This window comes from Thunnus albacares, chromosome 17, assembly GCF_914725855.1.
Source record: "Thunnus albacares chromosome 17, fThuAlb1.1, whole genome shotgun sequence".
In the NCBI taxonomy this organism is placed as follows: domain Eukaryota; kingdom Metazoa; phylum Chordata; class Actinopteri; order Scombriformes; family Scombridae; genus Thunnus; species Thunnus albacares.
In genome coordinates this window covers 10,636,909-10,657,405 of record NC_058122.1, presented here as the reverse complement: position 1 = coordinate 10,657,405, position 20,497 = coordinate 10,636,909, and the positions used below count along the sequence as shown (strand labels likewise).

Below are 20,497 nucleotides of genomic sequence, written 5' to 3'. Positions count from 1 at the left end.
TTGCTCTGAGCACTGCAAGAAAAACTACATGAGAAAAAAAATGTATTATTGTGGTGTCTTTACTCTCGCCGCTTAATGGTAAATTGACCAGTGATCCAGGAATTGATGTTTCCTTTAGTCTCACAGCCAGAGGTTGTGCCGAGCGAGAACTTGCACATCGTTTGTCATTTTCCTAAAAGCTCTGTGACAGAGGTGGCCATGAATCTACAGCTAAAGAGGATCACTAGACAATGGTGTCATAACATCATACTAGATTATTAACCAGCATACATTAGGCAAGGGGCCAAGTGGTTTTTCAGGTTCAGGCTGCCAGCACATGGGGCCATTTTACTCAATACACCTCTCTTAAACATGTTTATAAACATTTCTTTTTTTATCTCTCAATGTACACTGCTGTTTCAGTTAGAAGTCAGCCTGATTTTATTGGTCATAAAACAATAATATGTATATAATATTCGTACTACATTTACTAAATGTATATTGTCAGGATATAGATGTCTGGCTGCTCTCTGGCTCCAGCAGGCAGGAAGACTGACTCTGTATTTACTATAGTGGACTATATTGTCTAACTGTCTGCCTTTTTATTGGGATTTTCACAAAATTCCTCAATGGACCAAAAAAAGGAATGTCCATGGCATATACACTACTTGTTGCTAACAATCCCACAATGCAATGCATCACATTTTAAAGATACAAAAATTACAACTGGCTAACTCTACACTTGTCAGTGATGATGCAAATGCTGATGATTAATATCTGCCCGGAATCTAAATTTACCGCACACTATTGAGCAATCTTGAGTGTCTACTATATAAGGAGTAGTGAATGAGAAGGATACAACTCGTGTGTGTGTGTGTGTGTGTGTGTGTGCGTGTGTGTGTGTGAATATGAATGATGACTGCACTTTCCCAGAATAAGCCAGTGGTTATCATGGAACACAGGTTGCCCTCAGATTCTCCCACGTAAATGATGACGTTACATGTTTGTACAAGTGCGTGTGTGTGTGTGTGTGTGTGTGTGTGTGTGTGTGTATTCGTGGGTGCTTTGGGCACTGCAGAGAACCTAAACACAATCATGAAGCATGGCAGGTTGTCTGTTTCTTTCAAGCTATCATCACAAACTGTTTCAGCCACGGGGACACACATACGTATTTATTGTTCCACTTCTGTGACGACGGAAAATGTAACATTAAACATAACCTTATCGCTAAGCTAACAGTAGCCCTGAGGAACGATCTTTACAGCCACGGACAAAGTGAAGTAAAACTTAAATTAGTGTAACAAGTTTTCACTTGCTCCCTGAAGGGTGACTGACACAGGGCAGTAAATGGGAGAGAGGAAAGAGGGAGAGAATTGCATTGAAAGCTTTTACTTGGGGCGGGAAACTCAAGGTCAGTGTAGATACAGACACAAACATACCCCAAAGCCCACACTTGTACTCACAGGTGCACGCAACCAGAGACACCCTCAAGATGCTTAGCACCAGCATACCTCCTCAAATTTTCCTCTCTTTCTGTCTCTTTTACACTCTCTCCTCATCTCTCCTTTTGTTTTCTTTTTCATGAAATGTGATCAGATATCAAGCGTTTACGGGTGCGAGTCAGCCACACAGATCGCCCGTTTTGTTTTTTTTTCTTTGTCTCCCTACTTATCTTCTCTGTCTCTAACCATCCCACTATCACTCTCTCTCTGTTTGTCTTTCTGCCTAAGTGGATGGGAAATATCTATTGTTAGACAGATGTTATATGTGTTTTTGTGCTGTAGCCTAGATACAGTGAGCAGCACTTTCTGTTTATGTCATGTTCACAAGGCTGCTGCATGCATGGGGGGGCCTCCTGCAAATCCTGTGCTAACTGTCTTGCACGCTACATGTGCACGTGCACACATTTCACACACCTAGCTGGAATGTCTGAATATTATTTGATTTACATGGCCGACAGCTTAATCCTGCATAACTTGATAATTTAGCTCATCAGTGTACTGCAGCGGACAAGTCCTTTGACCAGTGTCTTCTTTTGGTTTTACTTCATGACTGAGTAAAATAAAAGTGAATTGTGATCTCAACAGATAATTAGCTTAACTGCTATGCCACATCAGATTGCTGGTTCCAAGAAAAAATAAAGACATTAACTTAAAATGCAGAAATGAATGTCAGATTGATTTGAATGTCTGATTTTAGGCATATAAAGTATCTAAGTAAGTAAGTTATGTCCCAAAACATGACAGTTAATGCTAAGACATAAGGGTAGTCCAGGTTTTACTTAAATTATTTTGCAGTTTTTCAAAATCTTCCAACATTTACATCCTTCTCTTTGTCTTGATCTTTTCAGCAACATCACTCCAATCAAATTATGTTGCATTGTAACTCTGGGAGTGAACACAATATCAGTCTAGTTTTAAATCTCTTGGTATTTTCTAACCCCCTCTGTATTGTTCTAAGCTATAAAATTCAGTGTATTGCTGAATCATATCTCCGTACCAACATGGTGCATGGAGAAACCATTAGTATTCTGTTTAGGGGGTGTCAGTGCTTTGAACTCTGTGTGTTTGTTGAGCAGATCTCACTGCACACAGATGCCTCACTATAGAGGCATCTGTGTGCTGTTTACTCAGTGTGTATACATGTGTGCATTTCTATGTGGCGTATGCACACAGAACTGTATGCTTCTATGTGTGTGTGTATGTGTGTGTCTCTGTAGTGTCTCTAGAGTATTGCTGTTTACCCCGAGCATGCACAGAGACATACATTTTCATCATCAGGCTTATGATGAGAAATATCTTTAGAATGCCTGTGAGCTTCCCCCCCCCCTGTATCTTCTTTTTTTGTGTGTGTGGAAAAATAGGAAACAGCCAGATCTGAAAAGGCAGGTATGTGAAAACGGGAAGACCTCAGTCAGAACACAAGAAAAGATGAGACTTGCCGAGAATGATTTTAATTGTGTAGCTCCTGCCTGTGTGTCTGCTGAAGTGATACTGTGGTTTCCTGGTTTCTATTCCTCTCCAGGGCCATGACCACATCCCATTAGAGCTCGATTTTGATGGATCGAGCCTCACCTGCACCTCACCTCACACAAACACACATTATAGCACATGCAACTCTAGATCTGCAACTGCATTGTTAACAAACAATTATTAAGGAGAGATCAACTGACTGATGATGGATGAATAAAGTGTAAATCTTTCCTTGATTTTGCCAGAACAAAAATAGACTTTTATAGAAGAAGAAAAGCAAGAACAGCCACGTTTTGTTCTTCTGTGTTTCCAAAACACATAAATAATGAATGATAATCTTCTGGACAATATGAGTCAGACTTCACTTTAAGTGTCCTTTGATAATATTTAGCTCCTGGCACTAAATTTAATGAGAACACTGATGAGATAAGTGTAGTTTACGTCCATCCTGATAAATGTGAAACTCCCAAACAAAACAGAGCGTCTCTATTTTGTTTTTCACCGATCATCCAAAATGGATTCAGGCAGACCTTTCTTCCGCAGTGGCGCAGCACAAACAGTCTGGAGATTCCATTTTGGACACTTGGCATGATTTAAGTTTAAAATATCATTGCCACTGTCAAAATTATCAGCAACACTGTGTCCCTGCCAAAAAATAATATGGATATATTTGAGTACTGTAAGTGTGGTCGATGTGACAAAGCTGTGATATATGTGAGAGAGGCCAGAACACATTGTGAGGACCTCAGGGACTGGATCCCTGAGTCTGCTGACGTTTAACACATGTGACAACTGGAGATGGATGCTGAACACATGTGGTTAGATAATACTAGCCACAGGGAAGCTGTGAGTTCAAATCCCAGAGGATGAAATAATGTCAAACTGTCACTTTTGGTATTGTCATCACTTGTAATTACGTTGGCTGAAGGGACAAAGTTTTGGGTTCCACGCTCACAACATCAGTAAAGGTTGTCAGGGTGTATGGTAACCAGAGGGCTAGTAAAAGGCTAGCTGCTGCACCGCGTGCAAAGTATAACAATATATCATGTATGTGAACATGTGAGTAAATACTTGCGCATGTGAAATAGTCAAAATAATGATTTCTGATGCTATTTTTATTCTTTGTGTTCCACTATGTAGGTATGCGGATATTGGTGACACTGCTGTTGGACACCCTGCCCATGCTGGGGAACGTCCTCCTTCTCTGCTTCTTTGTCTTTTTCATCTTTGGCATTGTGGGAGTCCAGCTGTGGGCGGGGCTACTGCGCAACCGCTGCTTCCTGAGAGAAGACATCAAAACGTAAGTAATTTGGTCTTGTGATGCAGTATTTGCTTTTCTTCGTTTTGTTCTATGCTGAAAGAAGCACAAATGATCCCAGTCAATTACCTCTTCAAAAACCTCAGCCAAAGCTAAATCAGCTTTGTAGCAAGATGCAATTTGATGAGAATAAGATTGGATTTAAGATCTGTGTCCTTGAGTAAAGGCAAAACAGAGATGAGTGAAAAATCCAAACTCTATCAGTCCACTTAGAAGTCGCAATCAATTTTTTAATTTCCCCTAGAAAAAAAAAGATATCAACTCTGCTTTGCAAGTGCTGCTCTCCACATCCATATGATGATCAACAATACCTCCAGCATGCATGAATCTTTCAACATGCTCTCTTCTCTGAACTCAAACATCATCTTTCTGTCCACTTTCCGCACACTGCCCCTTTGCCTCTCTCTGTTTCTTTACATCCTTCTTCCTTTCTCTCTTTTGCCCTTTCTTTCGACATGTTAGACTTTGTGTTGTGTTGTCATAGGGTGTAACAGTCAGCTATTGCCTGTAGCAAAAACACAGAAAATGCAACTTGTTAGAGTGCGCAAACTGTGTAGCGCCCTCAGGATGTAAATCACTGTATGGCCTTACATACTTACAAGGAGGTGCAGAGACAGAAAAAGAGAGACAGAGAGAGATGTAAAAGTGGATAAGACTCTAGTCTCAGCCCTACATTATCTAATGTATAATGGACTTGCCTGTAAATTGGAACAGTACAATACACCAGTTTTGAATTTTATTAGACTCTTTGCAGATGATCTGGTTCTCCTGTCTGAAGATTATAATAAAATATTTGTAAAATATTATAAATATTGTAACTACCAGAGACTCAGGCAGACAGAAAAATTACTAAACAGAGAGAAATATTTCACACTTTGTGGAATTAAGTCATAAAATTCTCAAATAAACTCAGTGATCATAAGAAAGTAGTAAACAGGCTGACACAGACAGAACTGCTGCCGCCCAGAGAGGAAACGCCGTGTCCAAAGAGAGCTTGAGATAAAGCTGCATTTCCCTCTACAAAAATATTCTATCTATCTATATTCTCCCATTATCTCATCTTGTGATGAAATAAGTTACATCTTATTAGGTCAAAACAACAGACAAAAGTTCACTAACTCTCCAAAAAGACAAAGACAGGAAAACAGGAGCATATGCAGCCAAAGAGAAGATCAGTCACCAATTTAGCCGTGGGGAGCAAAATTATACAAGAGAGACAGAAAAACTGCTTCATTGTCCACAACCTCAGGAAGCCAAGACTGTCTCTGAGACATCTTTTAACTAATTCTGATTTTGATGTAATGGCACAAATTGTACCAGAGTTAATGTTGCTGAATCCTTCCCGTGTGTGTGTGTGTGTGAGTGTGTGTGTGAGTATGGGAGAGAGAAAGAGAGAGAGACAGAAAGAGAGCAGCATTTTAATATTTCATATCCAAGGCATGCTGCTGTGTTTCTTCTACAGAACAAATCATCATCTGACCTACGGTACAATATGAATCCTGACTCTGTCATGCACACAGATGTGAGACGCATCAGCTTTTTCTCCTATTAGTTTTAGGATTTAGATTTAAGTTTCTTTTAATTTCTTTTTTCAGCCAGCCTCTCAGACATTTCCCATAATATGCCTCTTTTGCTGAGCTATTGCATGATATATTACTGCTTCTACTGCTGCTGCTGCTGCTGGATGTCTTTCAACACAATCTATCTCCAGAATCTCCAGAAGCCAACATTTATAGTTAAGATGTCACCAGGTTCAAGGTATGGAAGCAAAAGCAGACAGAGATTCAGCATGTGGGCTGAAAAGGCAGGCACTTCAACCAAGATCAGGCTTAGAGTCAGCAACAAACAGGCAGGAGTCAGACAAACAAACACTGGAGAGGTAGGACATAAACACGATAGCAGCAGACAAACAGGTTTTAAGTACAAAGGACAGCAGTAATGACTGGATTACAGAAAGGCCCTTTCCCACGAGCACTTCAAGAGCGAATGTGACTCGGTATGAAGGCACACTCACTGCCGTGGAGAGCTCTCTACTTTAAAGGGAGGGTATAAATAAGCAGGTAAACTGTTGGACGCACTCACCGCCCTTCATAAGTAGGAAACAGCTGTCACCATGGATACTAATGGATGCCCTGCATGCTGAGCCATTGAGTTATGTTGTGATATTTCCCTTTAAATGCAAATGCAGCTGGGTAGGACGGTCACATGGTCAGGTGGTCTACAGACGCTTCAACCATACCAAATCAACCATATAACGAAGAAGTGATTTCATGACAGCATAGCCAAGATAGACGTGAGCCATTACACACTTCTAGTAAAAGGTCTTAGAATATTTGGCTCTATTGGTTGCAGCTGTTGTTAGATTTTTTGAGTTATTAGCCATTAGATCCCATTGGTGTGCAGCTGGTAATACTGTGTGTATGATTAGATTGGAAATCACTGATTGGGGACATGTGGAAGAGGTTAAAGTATAAATAAAGTGATAAAGTGTAGTGTGAAAATAGTGGAGGAGTTGTTCATCATTGCTGCTGGAGGTGTAAAAGAAAAAGAAAACATCTGTGACTAGATGTGTGTCCACTTAATGAGCTCAGTGCTATATCCACTCATATTGATTACACCATTAGCTAACATCTAATCCAGGTTTATGTGTGGGAGTTCACCTTAAATAGCTCAAACGATAATTGCCTCTGATCATTTTCTTAATGGTGAATGGCACAATGGTGGCAAGAAAGGTTTCTCAGTGCATGAGGTACTGTTTTTTTATCCTCTTCAGTTCCTGAGGAGGATATTTTTTGTATTTCTTAAGGGTTATTGAGTGTCCAGCTTCTAATCACAAATGACCTATGTTCTGTATTTTGTGTATTTTGTTTTTCTGTAACGTGAAATTGGCATCAAGTCAGTTCTCAGTGTATGTATATTTCTAATATAACCTACAATATAGAGTCTTAGAACATACAACACAAACTGTATCCATAATCTATTAATGTAATGTAACAACACATAATTTCATTTTCAGTGTCCATAAACTGTTATTATTCTTTTTCCATCCAGAATGTACAACTTGTCCATCAATCCTTACTACATAACAGAGGAGGGTGAAGACAGCCCATTTATCTGCTCGGCAGGCCGTGAGAACGGGATGCTTCGCTGCCACGATGTGCCGCCCTACACCGAGGGTGGGGTCGAGTGCTCTTTGCCCGCTCCCCACCTAAGCTCAGCTCTGACTGGATCAGCTCCTACGGTGGGAGGGGCCAGTGTTAACAGCTGTGTTAACTGGAACCAGTATTATAACATCTGTCGCCCAGGGAACTTCAACCCTCACAAGGGAGCTGTCAACTTTGACAATATTGGCTACGCTTGGATAGCTATATTCCAGGTAAGAAGGGCTAGAAGTGCAGGGGCTAAAAATACACTAGCTGCTACAGATTAACTGATATAAATTTATAGATGTAAATGACTTATGACAAGCTGATCAGATATGGTTTGATAGTTTAGATGCTTTTTTTTTACATACACAAAATCAGTCAAAAGCAACACAAAACAGTTTTTTACAGGTCTGTTGAAATTTCAAAATCATCCTTTTAGAGATTTCTCTCCTCAGGTCATCATGTATCATGACCTAAAAGCTCTTTCCTCTGCACACACTGGTTTAGAAAATGAATTTTTCTTTTCTAGCGCTCCAGGCAACTGTGACAGGCTTTTCCCTATCGCAGGCTTTATGCTAACACTGTCTCTGCGCTGTTGTGATATGAATTCCAGCCCCTCTAATATATCTGTCCAGGATCCACTGATAGATGTGTCTCTGTGTCTAATGGGCTTTGACTTGCACAACATGACTCTCTCAAAGTGTCTTACCTTCAAATTACCTCAAAGAGCACAAATACTGAAGACACACAAGTACACGCATACACATACCCACAGAGAGACAAATAGACATACTAATCCCTGTTTGGTACTTACAACAACTTACAAGTGTGTGTGTGTGTGTGTGAGTCTCATAGTGAGAGGCTATAAAGATTAGATTTTTCTCTTTTTTTCTTTTTTTATGAGGGTAAAGCAAGAATCACTTTGAGTCAGGCACTCAGGTTACTCAGGTAACATGACAAGCACAAATTCAAATCAGAAGCTTGTGTCATCTGATTCTTGTGGTCTGTGTGTTTAAAATGTGTATTAAATGTATCAACATGCATAGAAAACAAAAGAGGCCGTTGAAAGGTTTCTATTTAAATCCGTTGTATGCAAGTTATAATGTGTTTAATTAAGTAAGATGGAAACAAAATGTTTGTATGAAATATTATTATTTGGACTTGTACCGTAGCAATGGAAACACTGAGATTATCAATGATATGTGTCTTAGGATTTGCATTTGAATACAATCAAATTTGTAATTAGTTTAATATTTATCATTAATTGATAAATGTAATGAGAGATAATGAGATATGTTGTCACTTTGATATTAAAGGATCTTCGTCATTTTATCAGTGTCAAAAAGCCACATTAAATCTACTTTGATTCAATGTTTGAAGACAGTTAAACATTGTATTTTGTGTAGGCAGTGTAGAAACAGAGCTAAAGTGAGACAGTAAAAGAAAAGTGATAGAGATATGGAGAAAGAGAGATAGAGAGGATGTGGAAAAAAGGAGAGTGCTCCAGTATATTGAATGTTAAATGAGGTGGTTGGCTTGTTATCCATGTCTACAGTTTTATTCCTTTGGAATCTGTAAATATAAAGAACATGAATTATACATTTCAGTGCAGGGTTTTGAAAACATTTCAGCCTATGGCTCCAAACTGAGTTAATTCAGGGTTACCCTGGGACTCCAGCAATGTACAACAAGCTGTTAACTTTTCATGTTGGGAACCCACCACAACCAAGCCTGTGGCCTAATTGGATCCCAACCACTTTAGGGTTGGGCAATACACCAAATACACCATGAAAGCTTCCCTTGTTGATTCCTTTGTTGATTTGAGAAGTATTTTCAATTTTGGTAATTAGAAATGTATCCAGCTGTAAGACGAAACTTTTGGTCAGGTTTGTTTAGGGTTGGGAAGGCAGGCAAAGAATGTAGAGAAAGCAGGCAACAGAGGTTTCCTAAGCTTTCTGATCTTTTTTTTTTTTTTGTTAACTTGCCTTTTTACTGCATGACTTGTTCTATAATTCAGTATACATGTGATAACAGTTGATTTTACGGGACGATGTAGGCTGTCACTCAAACGCAGTTCTGACCCATAGTTTAGGAACCAGTTAATGGACAGATCTCTGTCAACACAGCAAGAGGAAAGCAGAGCTGAGTGTGATGGAATAATAAAAACACAGATAAAAATAAGTGGAAAAAGTGAGAAAGTAGAAGGAATGACAGATGAAAAGGTAAGAGAGGAAAGATAAAGGACGATTACGCGTAAAGGCTATCAGGGTTATCGTGCTAGTGTTTTATCAACCTACAGGTTAATGACTACTGATCCTGTACACACAGACCTGTCCTGCCAGACTGTCGATTAGGATTCAAGAACAATGTGTTGGCTAAGTCATTCACAAAGGACAGCTGAGAACGTGTTCTCTGCTCCACATGCATGTTATTAGCATGAATTACAGGACAGGGTGCTGTGCTAGCTCTGATCTTGGAGATGGGTCAGGACAGACAGCAGCAGACGGTGGGGTTGCAGTGGGTCAATGAGTGATTTGTTCAGGTTATCGCCTCTTAATGTCAACTGAGAATCCCCTCCTTCATGTTCAGGCATATTGACATTTACAACACAGCGTGATATGACATCAAGATTTACAGCCACGTGTTCTTAAAAGAAGATGATCCTTGATAAAATGTCCTTTCTTTGAGGGCATATACTTTGCTGCTGGTGTTCACCAAAATTCCTGATGAAATGTATGAGTCTGTTCAGGTGTGTATTGTCTATTGTGTACTGATTTTACAACAGTGCATTGATTATTTTACTGTTTACACCTTAATGGGCTTTGCACAACATTTTAACCCTGATAAAATTGCGCCGGATTGCTTTTGGATTAAAAAGTGTTGTAGTGTACATTTTGTGTTTGTTTATTCTGTTATTATAATTCATATATTTGTCGCAATGCGGAATGCAGTTGACACAGGGGACGTTGTTAAAAGCATAGTATAAAATCTCATCTGTTAGGCACTGCTGTTTTTTTTATGGTTTTTGTTGTTTATTAGGTTATTTACAGAGTTCAATACAATAGATGGATCAAATCTGAAATTATGAATTTCAATGTTATTTTTACAGTTTTGATATTTACTGGACTCATATAGTGAAGAAAATAAAGATTTTAGAGGCCTGTTTGAAAATTGCAAGATGACTAGACTTGCTAGGTGGTGGTTGGTTTTCTAGTCTCCAAGATGTAATATTAACTGCCAGATTATCAGTTTGGTTGACAAAGTATATTTTTAGTTGGATTGCATGTTTGTGTATAGTCTATAGTTTCTATATAATAAAAAGTTCCATGACTATGAGGTGTATTTTAGCTCCGAGATGAGAATTTCTGGCTCATTTGTTAATCTACTGCAAGGAGAGCATTTCAGTAGAGAGCGGATTAGTCGCCTCAGGGATCATGGGTGTGTGTATGCATAATATGCACTTATGACTAGAATGCATATATGCATATATCATTCTTTGTGCATACACAGGTATGCATGCATGCCAGTGCCTCTTGGTATTTGTTTACTCATGGTATTGTGTGCGTGTGCTCTGGCAGTTTATGCTGTAATGTGTTATGCTAGCAGAGGTGTAAATGTTGTGGTGTGAGTGTATTATCGGCTTGGCTGAGCCGAGCCACAGCTTTCAGGTCTCAGCATCTCAACTGCTCATTAGCATAGTGGCTACATGAAAGAGCTGTGTCAGTCCCCTGACATGCACACACACATGCAAAAGAGGTTCGAGGAACACCACAGGCATTCTTCTGAGGAAAAAGGCACTGAAGCACAGAATTGGAAACGTACTGCATCTGACTGCTGTGCACTTTGAGTGTGTCTCTTTGTGCAGAGTTTAGTGCGTGTGGGTGTGTGTGTCACGTTTTTTTTTCAAGAAAAAGCAATGGGCAGACCTCAGAGGGAATGTTTTTTCTCCTTTCCTGTTCATTATAATGCATCTCTATCTCTATCTCTCTCTCTCTTTGTCTCTTCCACCAGGTCATCACACTGGAAGGATGGGTAGATATCATGTACTATGTCATGGATGCTCACTCCTTCTACAATTTTATATATTTTATACTGCTCATTATTGTAAGTACCCGCTTGTCTTTATTTGTGTTTTAGTTAACAACCTTACCTTACATTTGAGTGTGTAGCTATAGAACAGAGAAAGCAATCACTTGCTTAACATAACACATTGTATTACATACTCTGATTTAGAGAGAAATAAATAAAATCATAACCGAATCGATTGAAAGCAGACTGAATTTAGAGACAGAACCAGTCTGAACTGACTGAAATACACGTTTCTTTAACAGTGCTCCCTTTTCTACAGCTCCACACCGTCTGCAGTACTGTGGTTTGAAAGCTCAACAAATATTCATATGTATAATATTTCGTGCCTGAAAGATATTTTTGTGTACTTGTTTTTCAGTTCTGCTTTGTAAAACCCAGAATAACCTTTCTAAAGTTAACCACTAAACTCTGCTTCGAGCATAACTCCCTTCTGTTGAACCTCATAGAGTTTTTATCGTGTGTAATTTTGCTCTTATCATGCTGTTTTGGAGGTTTTCAAAGATACAGATTTTAGGCTATATTTTGCAATGCTCTATGAGCCTGCCGTTTGATGTGAAAGTGCTTATTATGTATTCAGAGAGGGAGAAAAATGGGGTAGGGTAGAGAGAAGGTAGTTAAGGAAAAACAAAATGTGCTCATCTAATTTCTTATCCCTTTTTTAATAATAAATAGTAATAACATGTTGAGTAGACCTTGATTTAATTTCATAATTTCCAAGTAATGACACAAGCAAAGTCTGTTTTATCATTCTAGGATCTAGCCAAACAGTCTTCACCTTAATAATTTATAAGCTATAATAATGTTTCTTGTTGACACAGTGTTTTACACTTTTAACACCTTAAAAAAGGATAAAGTCAGCAGTCAGTTGTGCCTTAAATAAAATATTGATGATGTAGCCACAGTGTTAATTTTCTATTTCAACAGCAAGGTGAAAGATTTCTTGCAGCTGTAACAGCACTGTTAAGGAGTACACATGTGGGATGACAGTTAACAAAACTGCATTACTGCTGATTTATCACATTATTAGCCCTGCTCTATAGCTGCTCTTTACTTTCTCAACCAGGTGGGCTCTTTCTTCATGATCAACTTGTGCCTGGTGGTCATCGCCACCCAGTTCTCTGAGACTAAGCAAAGGGAGAATGCTCTGATGAGGGAGCAACGTGCTCGCTACATGTCCAATGACTCCACGCTCGCCAGTTACAGTGAACCGGGCTCGTGCTACGAGGAGATGCTACGCTACATCAGTCACCTTTATCGCAAATTCACACGCAGGCTGCAGAGGATATACTCCGGATGGCACAGGTTAGATATCGGCTGTTTGTTGTTTGGTGCTACAGTTTATTGTTCATGCCCAAGAACACACCTTTTTAGACAGCTTTCAATTACAAATGGACAAATGGTATCGAGTTTGGAGTTCTCTCTAGACTCACCAATTTGCACCATTATCCAGTAATGGTCCAAGGTAAGACATGCACCATAGAAGGTACCAAAACACTTTTGTATGTGAGAAACAGTACAAAATTTACCTCTGCTGCTGCGGAGGTTAACTAGACCAGAGGTTCTCAAATTTTTGGAGTCCAGGGACCCCTTACAGGGGAGAAAGTTTTTCAAGGACATACTCATAATCATCTCACCAATTAAGTATATGTTTACTACCAATTTTATACTCTTAGATGCCATTCAAACTATTTGTATTCTAAAACTTTTCAACCTATATACTTTAGACCTGTTTCATAGTGATAAACAGAAACACATTTCAGTTTGAATCATGTTAATACCACTTACATACTTTTAAACAGAGGTTCATTTTATTATTATTGGACTCAACTTGACAGCATTTACACTTTTTAAGTAATTGATCTTAAAAGCTTTCAGAAAATGAACAGTAGCATGACTGGTTTTGTCCAGACCCAGACATTTAATATGACCAGTCTAAAGCTGACTTTCAGTAAGTGCTTCAACTTTAAAATAATTAACTTATTGCTCCTTATTCAAATCATTGGCAGAAAGCTCTGAACAAATCATCACAAAAGTTATCATAACTGTATCATAGTAATTAGATCTATTACTTCAGAAAATTCTGATTGGAATATTTGTATTAGGCTACATCACATTCTTAGGTCATACAATTCATAATAACTCACTTGATGAGCTCAACTAAATTAATGATATGGGTTAGCCTGTCTCACACTACACAGTGTCTCCATTTGTGGAGTGATGAATTGCAGGCTGACTCTAAGATCGTTCCACATGCAAACAAGCCCTTTTGCTTGTAAGGCCACTTGTTGTTGCAGCTGGGGCAAAGAAATCCCGCACTCAGTCCCAGGCATCGGTGTTCACATTGGAGAAGTATGAGCTTTGCTTGCTCAGTGCAGTGTGGTGACAGGTGGCTACCTCTCTCGATATAGCCACAGACAGGTTGTTTGTGTGGAGAAAGTCAATCAGTCTGTTGTTACTCCGTCTTGTATTCTCCTCCATAGCTCTGTTTCCTTCATGGAGGCTGTGATTTTGTCGCTGACTTCCAGGATAGATGCATAGCCCCCTCAGACAGAGAGGTTGAGACTGTTGAGCAAGTTAAATACATCAGCAAGATAGGCCAATTTGGCTAAAAAACAATGTCTGGTTTTTGTCCTCTCTCATAAACTCTGACATCTCAACACCTGTTGCAAAACTTTGCCACGAGAGAGCCACCGCACTTCAGAGTGATATAGCAGTGCGCCATGCTCAGCATCTATCTCCCTACAAAGTTGTCCAAACAAACGTGACTGTAGTGCCCTTGACTTCACAAAATTAACTGCAGTCACAACTGTGTTCAAAACAGAGTGAAGGTCTGGTTCCATGCCTTTGGATGCGAGTGCCTGCCGATGCAGCAGACAGTGTGCAGCCATAGCCTTCGGGTTGACAGTCTTTACCCGCACAATAACCCCACTCTTTTAGCATGCCGTCACTGCTGCACTATCCGTACAAATGGCTACACATTTTTCCCAGCTCAGTCCCGCTTCAGTCATAAAAGCATCCAGGAGTGTGAATATTTCCTCACTTGTTGTCCTCCCAGTCACCTCCTTGCAGAAGTCCTCTAAAATGTTCCCTTCCCATGGATAGTGAACCAAAATGATCAAATGAGCTGCACTGGCAATGTGTGTTGATTAGTCCAACTGAATAGAAAATTGCTCAGAGGAACACAATCTATCCAGTAGCCGTGACTGAATGTCAGCTGAGAGTTCTTCAGTTCTCCTCCTCATGGTGTCATTTGAGAGAGGTACAACTTTTAGTATATTAGCTGCTTCTGTCCCAAGCATAACTTCACACATTTCAACTGCTGCTGGAAGTATGAGTTCCTCTTCAATTATGTGTGCCTTCTTACTTTAGCAATCCATTGAGCCATCAAATAAGAAGCCTTCTGTGCTTTCTGTGAAGTTTTGGCCAGGTTCACCATCCATGTTTTCTGGTGGGTGTATTCCTCGCTCTTTGACAGGGTGCTTTGTAATCAGATGTCGCGTTAACTTGGCTGGCTTCATGGTTTCATTCGCTAGCACCTGAAGACACATAACACATTTTGGTCTTCCATTGCTGTTCTCAATGAAACCAAACTCACTATAACTTTTGTCATATTTTCTCAGTTTAGCTAGTTTGGGCTTAGTGTCACTTGATGATGTGAACTGACTCAAATATTTCTCCATGCTTGCCAGCTAGCTAGCTGGCTAATAAGCCGAGCTAAGCAGCAGCTTGAACAGTTTTTTTGTGCCCTGAGTGAAATGAGTGATTCATGACAGATTGACATGATGTGTCACAATCATATCAGAGTTGCTATTGGCCCAAAGCTAACATGGGAGTAATAGACACAATATGTTTGTTTTATTGCATAGCTTGGTGCAAATGGTCCCCATCTGTAGATATGCACTTTTTAATGATACAGCACAATTTTATGAGAAAATTATTTTGTGGACCCCCAAGCTATGGGTCGCAGATGCCAGTTTGAGAACCACTGAGCTAGACTGAGTTCTAGACTGAGTTTACACATACTTGAAGATTTCCTGTGATATTATGAGGATTAAAAAATTCCTTTTATAGAAATTATAATCATATACTTTTTCCCCAGGTCAAATCAATCATGGCTTTGCCAAGTTATTCCTAGTCTTTGCTGGTCCTCTTGTGTCTATTCACCACACTTTATGATTCATATGGGGCAAAAAAAAAAAGTTTTGTTATGAGCATTAATAATTTACCCATCTTTGGTAATTTTGTATCTCAGTGTGCATGCCCTCCAAAATTGTTGAGAACCACATCCCTAGAGATGTATTCAGACACAAACATACATAAACACACACACAGATATGAATAATGTTACAACTTTATATAAACCTGGAAATAATACCTCCTCTATCCATGCTCAGTTATTTATTATTAATCATGTCTCTTGTCCTTTGACCAGCAAACGGCGTAAAAAGGTGAATCCTAATGGCAGCGGCGGAGGCAGTAACGGTGGGGGTAATGGACATGGTCACGGCTCCAGCAGGGGCTGTGGAGGCTCAGGCCCAGGTAGCGCATTGTGGTTGAGACCAATCCATAACCTTTTGCAGCACCATCAACACCAGCACTGTCGCCTCAGCAACGGGGGGCAGCACACCACAAGCGTGGCGACCACTGAGCACACGGACGGAGAAGGAAGTGTCGGAGGAGTGGTGGAGCTGGAAATGAAGTCACTCCCTGTGAGGAGAGGAAGTACAAATGGAAATAGCAGTGGTGGCAATCCTTCAGTCGTTAACCAGGGCATGGGGGCATTGCTCGGGAGACTGAATGGGGGGATGAACTATCCGACCATTCTGCCGTCGTTTGTGTGCAGCTACAGCAGTAAGACGCCACCCCCCCACTCCCAACAGTGCGGGCACAGTCCGGAGCAGCATCCACCAAACCACCCAACATCCGAACACACAGAGACACTGAACAAGCTCTACCAGCTCATGGGACAGCACAGTAAGAGGACACACAGACATGTACACAATTGAGATTTTTATACATATATATCACAATGTATGCTACTGAGTGGAGCCTGAGTTAGCTTAAGTAAGCAACCACCTTGACCAAATGTGATGAGCCTGAGCTACATATCATTCAAACCAAACAAGCCATAAAAAATAATCCTGTTAATCCTCTTAGTGGAACAATAATTTTCGGAATTTCCACCAAAAGACACATCAGAAAAATGTTTTGCCTGGCTTTTCTTGTACTTCTTCTTTTTGCGTTCCACTCTCCTTTAATTCCCTTTCACATTCTGTACTCGATGCTGTGGATTTCCCTTGGGCTCCGTTACATTTTCGTCATCACACTCACTTTTTTCTCCTGTTTTCGTCTTCATTTCTTGCTCTTTATTTTTGCATGCACCTCTCTGTCCTCCTCCCAAGTTTGACCTGAGGTAGCCTCTGGCAACGTCTGCTGCCCGTGCGTCAAGCAGCACTTAGAGAGTTCTGACAGAAAATCCATGTCTCAAGTGTTATCGTTATCCATGCAGAGAGGTGGATAAAGGGGAGGATTGTGGAAATCAACATAGTATGCAAAGGGTGGTATTTTCTTTTTTTTTTAAAAATGTGGAAGATGAGAGAAGAAACAGATGGGGTCAAGAGGAGAGGAATAAAGTATGAAAGATTCAGATCCAAGGGGGGAGGATAGGGGAGGGAGACAAAGAGAGAAAACTAAATTAGATCAATAGAGAGAGAAGAGTGGAGGAAGAGGAAAAAAAGAGGGTTAGCCAGGTGGACGGCATGTGGCAGAGAGAGAAAAGGACAGAGCACAAACAGAGAGGAGACAATATAAAGCTGTGTCGGTTTGCGAAGGAAAACAAAAAAGCAGCGGCAGTATGATAGACTTGTCTGTTCTGTCCTATTGGTTTAAGACTGCAAACAACTGACACACACACACCGCACTCAAATACACATGCTCACTCACACACTGCTGGCTGCTGACACCCTGAAACATAATTAACCACACATGAATTAGTTCCTTGCTGGAGTGAAAAGTTACTGTGTGACACGTGATAAATAAAGAAACAAGCTGTAAAGGCAGTGATTAGGGAAAGAGCTGAAAAAGAAAAAAACACAACAAAAAAACCACTGATGTGTTTAATGTGTCAATACACCTCTGATATGCATTCAGTCAATCTGAATCCTCTTCTTCTACTGTGTGTTGAAGATCAGACATCCAGTAATTTTAAATTGACTTAAATTGATGGTAATTTAATGGTCTGTGGTTGACTGGAAGTAAAATCTAAATGTGTAAATGTGTTTTAAATTGCGAAAAAATGTAGTCTCCACTCAGGCATTTCTGGATATTTCATTTTTTGATACAGTCACAAGTATCCAAATATTTGCTTTTATCTTTGTCAGATGACTTAATCTCAGTTACATCTTGTAACATAATGGGATTAGAGTTTGAATCCTGTTTTTTTTTTGTTGAATAGCGCCTTTATACTGCAAGACCACCAATGTTCTTGGGAAGATTTTCATGTCTGTTGCACTCAAATCTAATTTAACTGTAAATGTAATCTAATCTAACCTAATGCAATAAAAAAGTAATGTGCAGTTGGAATTTGTGAGAATGCAAGCAATCTGTCAAGAATGGGGAGTCAAAACACATAGATAAACAGACATGGAAATGTTTTTGTAGCGACAACATTCAAGAGACTATAAAAGACAATGAAATATGGCGACAACTCTCACAAGCCTTTTTATAGCTTGAGGTATTAGATAGCGTTGTAAACAACATAATGTGCTGTTAAAGCTGCTTTTGAAGAGCTGATGTTTCCAGGAGTCATGTTTTGCTTCTGTTAGTTTTCAGCTTTGCAGTTCCTCCATTGATTTTAAGAGGCTGAGTGATTTTAAGAGGCTGTAGTCAGAGAACACGGGGTGAGAGGAGTCGGCCTGGATGTGGATGTGGGCGAGCTCGCTGCACAAAACCAGCTTGTTTTGGTTCTCTACTGAAAGGACATCCCTTCAGCCCTGTGTATAACATTTCACGCACATTATATTTTTCCAGCCTTAACATTATAACATTTGCACTGTCTCTGTCTGTCTCTGTTGTTGTGTTTTTCCTATTTTCTTATTTCCTCACACAAACACAGTGTCTTACCCTATTTATTGGCACAACTTTGATATAAAGCTAAGCTGTAAGTACATACACCCTGATCTCACTATGACTATGTGACTATTCTTAGATATTGTTTATCTTTAATTCACTATTATTAGTAAAGAAATATTTAAATAGAAATTAGTACAATTACCATAAAGAAATGAAACTGTTGTCTCCCAGAGAGCTGAAATTATGCATCATTGGCTGATATCTGGCTGTGCACTGATTTTTATCACAAAGCAAGAGTTACATTCACCCTCTGTCAATGACACAACTGTGCAACAGGTGAAAAGCTCATGACGAAAATTTCAACATGTTTGTTCTGCAGAGTAAAGCCAAAGAGACAACAGCAGCACATGAGGTCAGCTACAGCTAGGGAACAACCCTTTTGCAATGTCTGACCATCTCCAACCATTTCCCCTTCAGGTCGCCAGAGGCTGCTGTTCCAGCTGGCAGGCATGGTGCCCAGCCCTCTGCTCTTGGAACTGCTCAGTTGCCCTCTGTGTGCCCGCAGCCTGGAGACTTTAGAGCTGGAACTGGGAGACCTGGAGGGCGGCAGAGGAGAGGCTGACGGACTGCACGACTTCCCCCAGGTCAGAATGAATAGGGTGCTCTCACGGTGATGGGAAACAGTGATGATAAAGGTCATTTGACATTAATGATATGATGGTGGTGATGATGACCAAAAAAAATGAACAGTTGAAAGTTTAGTGACTTTGGTGAAAACAAAAAGTGACATATAGGGAATTTATAGTTATATAGGTTATTTAAAGTTGAAACTGAAACTACAGTTAGAACGGTCCAATCCTGTGTTTTCACCTTTGTTGCCGCACTTCTAATGTCTCCCCTGTCTTCCCTCCAGGCAGGAGATCTGAGAGGTGGGCGAGGTCGGAGCAGACGGCGGGGGGTCGTGGAGTATAAGAACGGAGTGGTTCGGGCCTGGATAGGCTTCAGGGAAAAACTGAAGAGGATTGTGGAGAGTAAATACTTCAACCGAGGGATCATGATCGCAATCCTTGTCAATACTCTCAGCATGGGGATAGAGTACCACGAGCAGGTAAGAGGGAGGAGAGTCTTTCTGTAGATTTTGGGTATATGTGCAACATAGGGTGACTTGAACAGTTAAGATCATTGGTTCAAAACTTAGCGGGCTATGAATAACTCTGGACAAGTAGTTTCATGAGGGCTGTTAGCTGTCAGACAAGGTATTTGTGTGTGAAAATTTGATTTATCTGTCTGAAGAAGAGTAAATTAGTGCAAAGTGGAGGAGGAGGCGGGAAGGAGTGTGGGAGCAGCAACCATTCCTCTTCCTCTTTCTCACACATAAATACACATCCAGACACTGTTACACACCCCCCAGGATTATGTTTCTAGTTTACCCTGTGTGGCCAACATCTGGGAAGTATCGGCCTATTAATACCACTCCCTCTTCCCGCGCTCCACCACGAGACAGACAGTGATGTGTGACACATTTGTGTGGTTGCACAGGCGCATTCGGTTTTACACCCAAGTAAGTATATTACATCTGCAGACCCACGTGCACAACCTTTACATTTCCCCCCAGAAACGGATGAATACTCAAAGATAAGATTCTTTCGCATGCGCACACACACCGTCCATCCCCTCCTTTCCTCTCTCTGTCTGCCTCCCACTCCTCTAATTCTCTCTCCAGAGGATATGTGTGTGTGTGTGTGTGTGTGTGTAATTCTGTCTTTGTGGTATAAACATTAGAGTGACTGAGAGAGCCATGGCCTTATTGGGCCAATAACACATACACTTACACAGACTGAAGTGTTATGTAAGAGTTCCTCCCCCCTTTAGTACTCATCATCCCCCTTGTGTGACACCTAGCCAAACTTTATGAGACTATG

General features: G+C 40.3%; 1 protein-coding gene across 5 annotated transcripts in view; it reads left to right on the top strand.

The window, feature by feature from the left end:
* cacna1ha (calcium channel, voltage-dependent, T type, alpha 1H subunit a) overlaps positions 1-20,497 on the top strand; it is a 170,202-nt gene that overhangs the window by 111,107 nt on the left and 38,598 nt on the right. For all 5 annotated transcript variants that reach the window (XM_044331855.1, XM_044331854.1, XM_044331853.1 and 2 more), the window contains 7 exons: positions 4,092-4,251; positions 7,321-7,645; positions 11,427-11,519; positions 12,568-12,806; positions 15,937-16,478; positions 19,053-19,219; positions 19,489-19,683. In XM_044331855.1, the coding sequence (XP_044187790.1) occupies positions 4,092-4,251; positions 7,321-7,645; positions 11,427-11,519; positions 12,568-12,806; positions 15,937-16,478; positions 19,053-19,219; positions 19,489-19,683 (1,721 nt within the window). The remainder of the gene's footprint in view (positions 1-4,091; positions 4,252-7,320; positions 7,646-11,426; positions 11,520-12,567; positions 12,807-15,936; positions 16,479-19,052; positions 19,220-19,488; positions 19,684-20,497) is intronic.